This window comes from Phragmites australis, chromosome 24, assembly GCF_958298935.1.
Source record: "Phragmites australis chromosome 24, lpPhrAust1.1, whole genome shotgun sequence".
Taxonomy (NCBI): domain Eukaryota; kingdom Viridiplantae; phylum Streptophyta; class Magnoliopsida; order Poales; family Poaceae; genus Phragmites; species Phragmites australis.
In genome coordinates, this window is record NC_084944.1 from 14,467,865 (window position 1) to 14,481,966 (window position 14,102).

Below are 14,102 nucleotides of genomic sequence, written 5' to 3' on the forward strand. Positions count from 1 at the left end.
TCTCCCTGTGGTTGAGTTTTTTTTTAGTATCTACTGACTGCAGGATTCTATCACTCTGTGAACCAAGTCCAAAAGAAGTTTTGAGTCTAACTAACAAGATACGATAGTTTGTGGTCTTGCCTAATTTACTACCTAAACGAATGACATGAGGCATAAAGGTTGCAGAACCAAGAAACACAGTAAATTCATGCAGTTATATATCCCATAGAAAACTTAAAAAATTGTCTGCAACTACTACAAACTACCACAGTGCAAAAATGCATAGCTTGATTCACCAAAAGGAACAGGAAGTATCAATTAAGCCAGCATATTCTAGCCATAATGGCAAAAACTGCATTAGCAAATATCAGTACACGATACATCAGCTATATTCTAACGGCTAAGGTTGCAAGCTCTAATGGTTGCCGATTTGGAGCTTCATAATAAAGACAACAAAATTGTACTCCATCCGGTCACAAATACTTGTCGTTTTAGACAATGACACAGTCTCTTTTATGATATGTTTATGAAATCCAATACACTGCTGATATTATGAAAGTGTTTCTCAAAACGAATCTACACATATGGTTTAATGTTTCCAATCCATGTATTTTAAAATATATTGGTAGTCAAAGTTTAAAAAGTTTGTTCAGAACCTTGTTCAAAAGGTCAAGTATTTGTGAATGGAGGTAGTTGTTACAGAAGTTACATTGAATGCTTGGAAGAAAAAAATGATTGAACTTTAATAACATTGGCCATTGGCTTGTACAAATGCATATGCAAAGTTTGTCACTATGCTTTTCAGTAAAATAGGAACACACCCTGCTTACCAGTGAACTCAAAAACATTTTTCACAGGAAAGGAGCAGAACACAAAGTCATTTCTGGGTGCATAAAGCTAGAGGAAGATGGATACATGCATGCAGAAAAAGAGCAAGATAATTTACCATGCAGGCTGACCATATTTTACATAGTGAGAAGTGGTAAAGTAAGCGGTATGCAGTTATACATGATAAACAATTTAGACATTTATGGTAGGGCATATCCAGGTCTTCGCACACTAAGTACTACGTACAAGCAAGCAAACAAAAAAAGTGAGCAACTGAGGATGTATTAGTGTAATTCCACAAATATAATCACGTAGTTCCAACAAAAAATGACATATACCCAGGTTTCATAGATCCTGACCAAAAATTCACCTGAACTAATTATGGAATCGATAGTCATTTCTTAAGAAACACATTATTCATTGTATATTTCAAATCTTAAAAGCCATTTAGGAGGTGAATTGTGTGAGAACCCTAAGAGGTTCAGAATGGACCCAAACTAATATTCATAGTCACTTGTTAGTTCGATCCAAATAGTTCAACCTTCCTATAGGCCATAGCATTGAAGAAGTGCAACCTTAGGCAAGGCAGTCATTTCCTCAGCTCAAACATGAACTAATGATAATCTACACATCATATAGACAGCTAAACATTTATGGTAGGACGACATATACAAGTCTCGAGCGCTAAATATTACCTACACTCACATTGAATAACGAGAATGAGCAATCAAGCATGTATTAGTGTCATTACCGAAGTGTAAGCCATAGGATTCAACAAAACCAACATATTCCCGAGTTTCACAGATCATGGGGCAAAGTTTTCATGAATTAAATATGGAAAATTATTGCTCGTTGTAAACAATAGTCATTTCTTAAAACAAAACACATTCCTTATTGCATATTTGACACATAAGAAGAATTTTGAATGTTGCTTATCCGAGAACCCTAATATTTTTGCGCCCAAGTTAGTTGATTCCAAATAGGATCTGCAAGCCTTCTCTTATCGGCTGTGACATTGTGCACTGTGCAGTGCATTCTTTTCTTGGACATTGGGTTTATTAACTCGCACAAGCATCACACGAGGGTGACAAGTGTACCTACATCCTAAGGAAGAGCAGCGATTTTCACAATTAAGTACCTATAAGAAACAAGAACTAATAACAACGTATACCTATAATCCTATATATCATGCTCCGCCCAAAGAGTCACGGAAATACAGCCATCAATGTGCAATCTCGCAATTTGCTTCGTTAAGTTCTCCCAAATATCCACACCATAAGGCGTCAAAGTACCAAGCTTTGATATCTCTAATGCTGCCAATCAAGGAGAATTAGGCAAAGCTACAAGCCTACAACCGGTTTTTTCAAAGCTACAGGTTTATTGTTGAGGGACGACAACAGCAACTCCATACCTACTGGGGACCGTCCTCAGGGAAGCGCGCGTCGACCCCGCCGTGCCCGTGCTGCCCCCCGGCGCCGCCGCCGGCTCCGCCAGAGGGGGTCATGGCACCGCCGCCGCCACCGGCCCCGGGGACAGAGGCGCCTCCGGCACCGTGCTGGAGCTCGATGACGAGCCAGCGGACGGCCTTGCTCATCTGCTCGAGGCGGACGGCGCTGATGGGCTTGATGCCGGGCGCGGAGGCGGATCCGGCGGAGGCGCAGACGGAGGAGCCGGTGGCTTCGTCGACGAGGCACTCGGAGCCGATACGCTGCCGGATGGACTCGACGAGCTCCTCGGCGTGGTCGCAGGCGACGCGGAAGAGCTCCCACCGCTGCTTGAAGGCCTCCAGTGCTGCGTCCGTGGCCGCCGTCTTCTCGCCTCCGCCCGACTGCGCGCGCGCCTCCAGCACCGCTGCCGCCGCCGCCACGAACTCGTCGTACGCCGCGCTCAGCTCGTCCACCGTCGCCTCCATCCCTCCGCCCACTCCTGCCGCAGCTTCCGACACGGCTCCACCGATTCGAACCCCCCCCGCCCCCAATTTAACCCTAGGCTACTGCGGCAGAGACGAGCATGCACCAGCCCGATGTTTCAGCCGCCCGGAGACGGAGAGGAGACTAGTTTCGTAGGGGCTACTGGGCTGACCGGTTGAGGGGCTTCCTGGAGATCTGGCATTCTAGACCGTCCGTTTGGCTTTGGAAGTCTTCTCATGTCTTATGAGTTTTTCGATTTCCTCTTGATGGTTTTTTTCTGATCGGGTATAGACCGTTAGAGTTTTTACTTGATCGGTTTTGTATCGGATCGGATAGGTAGTTTATGCTGTATCATCTTTGTGAGATAATTGTTATGTTTGACGGTTGCTATGTAAACACTTTAGTATTTGTTCAGAGGAAGATGATAAGTGTGAATTCCTATTTAGGATTCAAGTTAGAGCCGATCTGAACAGTCTTATAGGACTCCGCTAGGTCTAAGGGAATTGTGTTTACTTCGCTATGGGACTTCACGACCATCTTGGACCTCGAGTTTTTTATTTCCTTGCCAAGTTGATGTTGTGTGGCCATGTCTAGACTCTGTTTGTCACAGTGTAAGTCTACTTTTGAGTACCCCGGACAGTAATGACTTCTTTAGATCTCAAGATCTTCACGCACTGATAAGTATAATTGCGTGACAACCATGAACTTGACCAGGGTGGGCCGTCCTAACATGGCGTTATACGTCAAACATAATTTTCTTCGTCCTGAAGTTGTCATGCTTTCTAAAGGTGATGGAGAGCGATATTTGGTTGATGAGAGTAGCCAAAGGTTTAGATACTATACTATGGAAGGCTTGAGTAATCGACTTGATTGCAAATCAGGAGATCTGCATCCCTTCGAGTGCGTCTGTAAAAAGAATGTTTAGGGAACTCCCTCCATCGATGAGGACTCGGGTGACCTTGCAGTTGTTCATCGAGAAGCATCCTGGTCATATGAAGTTCTCAGAGTAATCGTTTTGGCCGAATGAGATCTCGATGCTTGACCATTTGACATTCTAACGACCATTAGGGATGGCAGCTAAGACTTCTCGGGTCACTATCTTGTACTGCCTCTTGGAGTCACGGGAGGCAGAATCATCGAACATGTTGTTGACCGTCCTCTCGTCTGGCTGAAAAGACATTAGGTTTGTGTCATCCCCGTTGATGCTAGATCTGGAGTCCATACTCTAGGCCGTGACCTGAGTCTTCGTTCCTTTAGCCACTTTCTCGACCTCTTCTTGGACCATCTTTTTCCAAAAGTAGCACTTGTGGAGGCTGTGGTTGTCAGTTTGGTGGAGACCGCACCAAGGCGTACCATTGCGTTTGCTATAGCCTAGTGTGAAGCTCTTACCCCGGGAAGGATGGTAGTGCTTATCGGGGTGGATATCGAGTAGATCTGCAAAAACTTCATCAAATTTAGCTTTTTTGCCCTTACCTTTTATGGTGTTCTTCTTGTGCTTGCTCTTGATCTTGTCACTGTCGAGCCCAAGTTGAGGACGCTTGATGCCCCGTGTCTTCTCCTTAGACAAAGAGGCGCACGACTACAGCCTTGGTGGACTGATTGATGATTCTCATGAGTTCTTTTACTTTCTCGGGCTCTTTTCTGGTGATATCTTCAACACATATCCGACTCTTAACCCCCTTGAGTGAACGCTTGGATGACATCGTAGTCACTGATCTTGGGGATGATGTTCCGGATGTTGATAAAGTGGCATCCGAACTTGCGCAAGGTTTCAGTCTCCATCTGCTCGCAATGGTAGATATCATTTTTCATGCTAGGACGGACATACATACCCTAGAAGTTAGCTCAAAACACGTCGCAAAACTGCTCCCATAAGTAGATTGTCCCTGACGATAAATTGGTCAACCATGCCTTGACTGCCCCTTTAAGGGTTGTGGGGAGATAGTTTGCCATTACCTTCTCATCCTCACAAGCCGCTTAGATGGTTGTGATGTAGATCTGGAGGAATTCAACTAGATTCGTACTCTCATTGTACTTCTCAATTGACATGGGGGCAGTACCTTGCTGGCTAACTTATGTTTCATAAATCCAACAAAAAGGTATATCATCCATTGATGACACCCTACTTGGTTCTAGTGGCCTCGGATATTTTACTCACAGGGGTCAGAGATCGGCCTCAGCTCGAACGGTGTGGAGAAGTCCCCCGATCCTATCGTCGATTGGCAGATGATGCCACCTCGGGTGTGCTCGAGTGTCTCTACTCTTCGATAACCTGATGCAAGTCATTAATCAGATGACCTTTGGATAGTGATGTCATGCCCATTTTCCCTCCCCCTCTGATTTCTCTCCCTATCATGTGGGTTCCGTCGATCATCCCTCTCCTCTCACCCGTATCCTTCTCTGTGAGCACCCGCCTGTTGGAATCTTGTCATCCCTGTGCCTGAGTAATGGAAGGAGGCCACAATTTCTTTGGTAACTGATGCCGCAGTGAAGAAGGAAATCAAGCTGGGCACAATCGCAAAGGAAATCGCGCAGGGAAAATGGAAACTGATGCCCCAATTTTTTTTTGCCGCCGCTTTAATCCTGTTGGTCGAATCAAAATTCACCCTCCTCCCCCTCTATAAAACCCGAATCAAACATTCGGTCGAGCCTTCCTTTTCTCCACCGTGCCCAAGCCCTCAAACCTCATCGAGTTTCCTCCACCCGTGAGCTCTCGCGTCGTCGCTGAAGCTTCACAGCACCCCGTCGTCGTCGCTGTGCCGCTCCGAGCTTAAGACGCCATTCCCTGTCCGCACCTCGTCATCTCCGACCACCCGCCGTTGAGTTTCCGCCACCGCACTGAGTTTCCATCGTTGCCGAACGTTCGTCGTTGAAGCCCACCGTCGTCGAGGTGCTCCGGTCTTCCTCGATGTGCCATGACCTGTTAAAAAGCTTGATGTCGCCTTTCGGTCGCGCTCCGCCATTCTCTGTTGACTCCCGAGCATCGTAGTGCCGTTGCCACCCTTCTCCAGCCATCCTCCGCCATCTCGAGCCGCCGTCGACGTCTTCCCGAGCTGGAGCTGAGGTAGCTCACACCTCTAACGTTAGTTCTCGTCTAATCGGTAGATTAGAAGTAGCATACCCCTTTGCGTTAGATCATCTCAGCCGTTCGTTCGCATATCAACGCGTGTGATTTAAATAGACTTAGACTGAGTCAGCGATCCTAGTCAGCATCCACATCGGCATTTTTGTCCAACATGGTAGTCCAGTCAGCGTGTTTTGCCGAGTCAGCAGCCTAGTCAGCCCAGTGGCATCAACGCTTACTGGAATAATTCATGATAATCCGATTAATTCGTAAATAGGTTTTCTCTTAATAGAAAATTTTCTAGAAAATAGAAAATTGTTTAGATAAATGTTTATGAATGTTTTTGCTCAGTTTTAATTAATGTAAATGTTATTCAATGTTTCTCTAGTGTAAAAATCATTGCAAAAATGTTCGAATAGATGTTTTAGTTTGGAAAATGGTTTAGAAAATCAAGATTAATTCTGATAATGTTTAAAAATATTTTCTTTGATAAAATAAATACTTTTAATATGTTTTTAAGTATATAAAAATAGTTTTATTTTCAGAAAAATGTAAATAAATTCTATAAAATTGTTTTAATTAGCTTTATGCTATAAAATAATTCTAGAAAATTTTGAATAAATGTTTTAAGCCTTTTAGAAATTATATTTGTGGTGTTCTTTCCTCTAAAACTTCATCTTCAAGCTTGAGTCTCCTCCTTAGAAGAAACTCTCACCATATTTGCTAGGGCAAGACGAACTCTTGCTCCAATAGTGGCGCCGTCTATGGGGACTCGAACATAGAAGTGCTAAAGACAGGTAGGAATCCACCAGAAAAACCGCCAACGCATTAGCCACCATATCCACTGTTGCAGTATGGGTGGCTGTCTCAGCCATACACACCACGTGTACCCTCCAGCCCCGCTACTTTATGGGACGACATTCCTCCGGCCTTGACCGACCCAGAACCTTTGGTCGGTATGGAAACTCCAGACAGCATAGAGCCCTTTCAGCCTCTGCATGGCGAAGACCTCATTGCACTAAGAGAGGTCGCGACCGAGGTCACAGCCAACCAGGTCACTTTCTAGTGGTTTTGCGCAGAGGCACAATGCTTCGGAGTGCGTAGATCCCGCCAGCGCCCCCGACGCAGCCCTCGTGACACCAATCACGTGAAGGGAACCCCAAGTCCACCTCGTCCAGGGAGGTGTAGTCAGAGCCACCCCGGCTCCGAAAACTGGTTCACCAGATAATGTCGATGGTCTCCCCAAAGGAAAGGAGACCCTGGGAAACCATGGGCTCTAGGGTGCGCGGCCCCCGGCAGGGACCTCAACGTCAACCACAAGCTTTGGTACCTCCAGAGACATACGGATGTATCCTACACAGACCAGGGTGCGGCCACAACACCAACGACTACCGAACCCTCATGACCTTGGACTACCTTGAAAGTCAAGCAGGATACCTGGCCACAGAGGGAACTAGCAAAGGATGGCACAGGGCTCGGAAGCCTGGGGAAAACTCCCAGGCAAATCCCTGGCCCTCCGACCCCACTCTGTCCCCACCAACTCCGCTACCGACGGTGCATATCCCAGCGACAAGGACCTAGTCGGAGAACACCGTCGCCAGGCTTCAGACGGATTACCTCCAGAGTCGGGCAACGATTAAAAGCCGAAGGGGTCGAGGACCACCTCTCCCGACTAGCCTTCGGCTCCACCTCCAACACGCGGCGTCACCAGGCTCCAAGCGGATTACCTCCAAAGTCAGGCAACGGCTGAGGGTTGAGGAGGTCGAGGACCACCTCTCCTGACTAGCCTTTGGCTCCACCTCTGACACACATCATCGCCAGGCTTTAGACGGGTTACCCCTGGAGCTGGGCAACAGCTAAGGGCCGAGGGGGTCGACAACCACCTCTCTTGACCAGCCTTCGGCTCCACCTCCGACACACGTTGTCGTCAGGCTCCGGACGGGTTACCCCCAGAGCTGGGCAATGGTAAGGGCCGAGGGGGTCAACAACCACCTTTCCCGACCAGCCTTCGGCTCCACCTCCGATACACGCCATTGTCAGTCTTTGAACAGGTTACCCCCGGAGCTGGGCAACGGCTAAGGGTCTAGGGGGTCGAGGATCACCTCTCCCGGCATAGCCGTAGACTTTGAGGCCTTATTATGGCAAAGATAAGCCCACTATTACCTATAGATAGTTTACCTAGCTGGTCTATCTTTCATACAGTACGATAAAAATATGTTGGAGGCCTCCAACCTTACTGCTAGAAGTTCTTATATTATATAGTCATTAGGTAGAAATAGTAAGTCTAGATTACGTCCCTGTTTAGCAGTAAGCAGTAGAACTTAAGTTACATCTTCATTTGACATGAGTTATGAATAGTCGTCTGACATAGCTATGTCTTACTGCAATTAGCTTCTTATTGCCAATAGTAGTAACTAGTACATAACCATGCAAAACCCACGCATGTAGCTGCACCGCATGCCTAGGTTACCCAGAGGGCAGATTATGCCAGGGTGTCCTGGAAGGCACTGCATAGCCTTGATAGTGTTAAAGCCACACCCCGGGGGATGTCCTCAGAGGTGAGGAATGCTGTCGTAAGGAATCCTTGTTGCACGATATGCCTACACACCACGGGCACATCAAACCTAGGTCACCGTGAAGGCATCAAGCTTAGGTTTCCTGGACGGCGATGCATAGCCTCGATAGTGTGTAGATGCTGGTTATCAAGGGACTTCCTTGGTAATGTAGTTGCGGCGCCCCCGAAGGATTTCTTCGGGAGGCATGACACGCCCATGCACCTGTAAGCATTGCTTGCCTAAACCTAAGGTCATCAGAAAAGGTTTCCCGGAGGGTAGGCTTTGCCCTGGTAGGTAGTGAAGCCCACACACCTGCAGTAGCATAGCATGACTAGGTCACCAAGAGGGCAGATTATGCCAAGGTGTCTTGTAAGGCATTACGTAGCCTCGGTAGTGTGGACATCGCATATCAAGGGATGACCTTGATGTGAGGATGCGGTGCTCTAAGGAATGCTGTCGTAAAGAATCCTTGTTGCACGACATGCTTATATACTGCGAGCGCAGCATGCCTAGGTCACCGCGAATGCATCAAGCCTAGGTTTCCTGGAAGGTATTGCATAGCTTCGGTCGTATAAATGCCACGCGCCAAGGCACACCCTTGGTGGACAGTGTTACGGTGCACCCGGGATGTTTACTCAGGAGAACGACAAGCCTACACACCGTGGGCATAGCATGCCTAGGTCACTTGGAAGGCAAGAATGCCTAGGTTTCCTGTAAGGTATTGCGTAGCTCTGATAGTTTGTAGAGCCTTCGGCATTAAGACATGCCAAAGGGGATACAAAACCTCCAGCAAAAACGAAGAGACTTACAAAACTTCTGAGAAAAACGGAGAGTCCTACAAAACCTCCGACAAAAACGGAGAAACTTACAAAACCTCCAGCAAAAAAGGAGAGTCCAACAAAACCTTTGGCAAAAACGGAGAGTCCTACAAAACCTCCGACAAAAACGGAGAGCCCTACAAAACCTCCGGCAAAACCAGAGAAACTTACAAAATCTCCGGCAAAAACAGAGAGTCCTACGAAAGCTCCGGCTAAAATGGAGAGTCTTACAATGTCTTTGGTAAAAATGGAGAAACTTACAAAACCTCCGGCAAAAACGGAGAGTCATGCGAAAGCTCTGGCAAAAACGGCAAAGCCTCTGCAAAAATGGAGAGACTTCTGAAAACCTCTGCGATATGGAGCGTCTTACTAAAACCTCTACCAAAATGGAGAACCTTACCAAACGTCTGCCAAAACGAAGAAAACTTCCAAAACCTCTACAAGACGGAGAGTCTTACAAAACCTCCGCAAGATGGAGAGCTTTGCAGAAACCTCTGCAAGGTGGAGAGTCTTCAAAATACCCCGCAAATGGGGATGTCTTCCAAAAAACCTCCACCAGATGGAGAGGTTCTAGAAAGACCTATCGAACAAAACCCCCCAACATCTTAAGGCAAACGCCTCCATGCCGGAGAAGTGCGAAACACACTAGCCTTCGAGAGGCACTGCCAACAGATCAAAGGGGTACAAATCCCCCTCCTCGAAGGAAGAGGTATGGCCCATGTGACTCAAACACATATGGTAAAAGGTAAAGTCATTACACTATAGTCTCATCTAAGATACGATTCATACGTCGTTTATGAAGATCATGCTAATATTAAGTAAAAACCCACTTTACGTGGCACGAGAAATAGTATGGAATCCCTAACTGTTCATTGCAGGAGCTGGGAAATGGCTAAAGGCCGAGGGGGTCAAGGACCACCTCTCCCGTCTAGTCTTCGGCTTCACCTCCGACGCATCGTCACCAGGCTCTGGGCGGATTACCTCCGGAGCCGGGCAGTGGCTAAGGGTCAAGGACCACCTCTCTTGTCTAGTCTTCGGTTTCGCCTCCAACATGCCGCTGCAAGGCTCCAGATGGATTACCTCCGGAGCTGGGCAGCGGCTAAGGGCCTAGGGGGTCGAGGACCACCTCTCCCGTCTAGCCTTCAGCTTCACCTCCGACCACTGTCGCTAGGCTCTAGGCGGATTACCTCCGAAGTTGGGCAGCAGCTAAGGGCCGAGGAGGTTGAGGACCACCTCTCCCGTCTAGTCTTCGGCTTCGCCTCCGATGCTCCGTTGCTAGGCTCCGGACGTATTGCCTTTGGAGCTAGGCAATGACTAAGGGCCATGAGGGTCGAGGACCACCTCTCCCATCTAGCCTTCACCTTCACCTCTGACACGCAATCACCAGGCTTTAGACGGATCACATTTGAAGCAGGGTAGCGGCTAAGAACTCAAAGGGTCACAGACCACCTCTGGAACTTGTCCCCAAAGGTTCCAAATGGACTTCGTTGGGTCGGAAATTTGGAACAAATTTAGAAGAAGGCCCTACCAACACTGAACCCAAGGAGTACACGATGACTGGGAATGAGGAGGTCGCCACTACTTTGCCCGACCCTTCTTAGTCACCCTACATGTCTACCACTACTAGATTCCCGAGGCCACCTCTCCCCTGGAAGCAATGAAACCGGCTATGATCTATGCGAAGGCTTGGTACCTCAGTTATACAAAAAACTAGCCATCGCCTATGAAGGGGACGAAGAAGCGCGGCACGAAGGCACAGAGGCACACAGACATGCGGTCACCTGCTCGAAGGATCCCCTACACTTCGCCCAAAAAAGACATGCAATCGCCCCCAAAGGTCCAAATTATATTATTAAAGAAATTGTGCATCCAGAGGACACGTGCAAAGAAGCAAACAGTAGAAAGGATGCTACAAAGGAGACAGACCCCAAAAGAGCAAATTGTGGGAGAAAGAGTACAAGGTGGCAAAAGGCAACCATGGGCCCGCAGCAGGGCCATAGTCGAACGATAAGACATGGTTGTCCACGAAGCACCCTCGAAGGACACCTTCGCCTCCTACGGATCCTAGCAGGGGCCGCGCATGGAGCGTCATATGCACTTCATCTGTGGCCTACCGCAAAGGAAGCTGATGCAATAGCTGGCCCTTAAGCTATTGGAAGACGAAGAAGAAACCAAAGGAAACACCGTCGAGGCCTCCTCCCGCTTCTTCCCAGCCTGCTTCTTCCCAGCCCACTCCCTCGCTACCAAAGCCTGCTCCTCCTCGTCACTCTCCCTTCGCAGGAGATTCCAGTCGATCTCCTCATCGTCATTGGAAATATTGATGATCTCGATAGGCGTGGTATTCCGAACCAGGGGTTGAGCAGGAGCGACATGCAGCTATCCACCTCACAGGGACAGAAGCTGGACGGCCACAGTGCCACCACTAGTAGCCGAGACAGCCCAGCCCAGTAGAAGCAGTCGAGATCATCGACAATTTCCGAAGATGATAGGGAGGAAGATGATGCTATATTCATAGTCAAGGTTGAGTATTCGCTCGTGGGGTAATGATAAATTCAGCTGGGTGACCCCAACTTTATATCCGGGCCAACCAACTACGTACGCCCGGGAGGTGGAGCAGAACCAATGCAGCGTCACTCCATGGCATCCCTCATTAATCCCATGGCCATATCCCGGTCGTTCCCCCGACACATGGTAACATCCCACAACAACGCCTCGTTTTCTTGCACGAACGTCCCATCACGTTAATGACCTAGACTCCTTTCGGTGCATACCAGGGGCGTGGGCACAAGACCCTAAATGAACCCACGCATTATCTAGTCAGAATGCACAAGTGACACAACCCATCCTACCGTCCTCAAACTGGCGAACGTGGGGATTCTTCGATCCCACACGTAATCCCCCACTCTGACAAACTCAAATGGCGAGAAGACCCATCTCCAAAGAGGTCTGAAGAATCTAAATCAGCCTCGGCATGGACCCTGGAGCATGTCACCTCCACCAACATCTCTCCAGACTCGGGTCCCAATACCGCACATACCAACTCCAACAGGCTCCGGAGCGTGCCTCCTCTGCTAATCATCTTCGGTCTTCAACTTCGACTTCGACACCAGCTACACCTCCGACCTTAGCATTACCCCAGGGCATGTCACAACCACCAATGCACCATCAACCTTGAGCTTCGCCATCAACGCCTACAGTTCCCGCCGAAAAATTCCTTAGGGATAGGGAAAGGCCTTCGGCCATTCTTGTTACAAACCCAGGCTGGAGTTGGTTTTCCTCTATATCCTCTCACCCCTCCAGATGTCAAGGCCAGAGAATGAGGGGGGGGGGTACTATTAGGGTAAAATAGATCAGCCTGAGGATAATGGTTGACGATCGCTATCAAAGGTTCCTCCAGGGCCTTCGGTCTCCGTACCCTCAGCAGGAGGCCTGGCCCCCAGAGGCTGTGAACCCCTTCGAGACACCTCTCCAGCACATACATGGCCTTCTGAAGACTCAGAGCTACTGCAAGTCCCTCCAGAGCCTTCGGCCTCCAGACTCTCAGTAGGAGGCCTAGCCATCAGAGGCTATGGACCCCTTCAGGCCACCTCTCTAGCACATACGTGGCCTTCTAAAACCTAAAAATGCAGCCGGCCTCCGGAGATAATATCAGGGAAGAAAGGACACCCCCGTGCAGCCGACCCGACGCGAGGTGACGGGTGATTAATGCAGCTACAGGTGGTGCTTATCCTGACACTTCAGTGTGATGAAAGTTGTCCTGACACCCCCGGTAGAGTGGCGCCAGACCACAATTGGCAACCGGCTCACCCCTTAGGGGTAGGCACCACAATAGTTACCATTGTAGATACATATATTCTATGTAGGGTAAAAAGTAGTTATCCAAGATAAGGCACAGTAATTCGGTCAGGTCTTAGATATTTGTACATCATGATAACTTGTACACTAAGCTATGCACCGCCTTATAAATAGGGGGTCGTGGTCATCTGGGGGAACAGGAGGTCACAAGGAGAAGGCTCAAGGCGACACACAGGACACAAAGGTGCCCAAGCGCTAAACCACGCTGTGATACTCCCCCAGACTAATCCATTTTTCTACTATCAATACATTTGTGGTGTTCCTTCCTCTCAAATTTCGTCTCCAAGTTTGAGTCTCGTCCTTAGAAGAAACTCTCGCCATACTTGCTAAGGCAAGATGAACTCTTTCTCCAACAACCGGTTCATGGATCGACCATCCATGAAAATAGTGCAACCACAAGCCTGGTATGGGACAGGCCTAGCCGAGTAATTCACTATCCTCTCAACATTGTGAAGATCATTTTGTGGTGCAAGGACGGAAGGGTGTACTTCCTGGAATCGTAAGGCGCTAGACGCGGCTTCTAGGGTGTAGGGTGTACTCCACTTACCTACAATGGTGAAACCTAAGTGGGTCGACACGTGCTGAGAGAGACGGTTGAAATACTTTGCAGTGGAATCCTGGCCACACAACTCGGAAGTGTGTTAGTGTTTGATCGACACAGGCAAGCAGGAGGATACATCTTGTGGGTTAAGTGTATGACTTCTGCAGAGTGAAAACTGATATATCAGCCGTGGTCACGGTCATGAGCGGCATGGACTCTTCACATGGTTAGTCGGGTAGTTCCCGGTTTGGTTTTGAGTTGGATCTAGTGGATCACAGTGGTGGGAACTCAGGGCTGGTCTGGGGGGGTGGTCGAGCGGGGCGGCCGCTTCGGTCTACCAAAACTGAGGGGCCCCTTGTCATTTACTTGTGTACAGTATGCATGTCTAACAGTTCGTACGACAACCGATATAACTAGGTCTAAAGTAATGGCTAGGCCTAGCAGTCCGCACGGTAGGACGCAAGTGGCCTGGTGCCTCCGGTCCATAAAAAATCAAGTGAACTGCCTACCTAGCCTATTTGTTTGTTTGCTTGTTTCGTGTTTTCTTCCATC

At 48.4% G+C, this 14,102-nt stretch overlaps 1 protein-coding gene across 1 annotated transcript; it reads right to left on the reverse strand.

Moving 5' to 3' along the window:
• Positions 1 to 2,021: 2,021 nt before the first annotated feature.
• On the reverse strand, positions 2,022 to 2,917 carry LOC133908096 (mediator of RNA polymerase II transcription subunit 32). The gene has a single exon (XM_062350222.1). It carries the CDS (start codon positions 2,717 to 2,719, stop codon positions 2,219 to 2,221), a length of 501 nt encoding a protein of 166 aa, XP_062206206.1. The 5' UTR covers positions 2,720 to 2,917; the 3' UTR covers positions 2,022 to 2,218.
• Positions 2,918 to 14,102: the final 11,185 nt, after the last annotated feature.

What these genes read in the sequence shown, in the direction of transcription:
- LOC133908096 (XM_062350222.1), bottom strand. Translation starts at nt 2,719, where the DNA reads ATGGAGGCGACGGTGGACGAGCTGAGCGCGGCGTACGACGAGTTCGTG.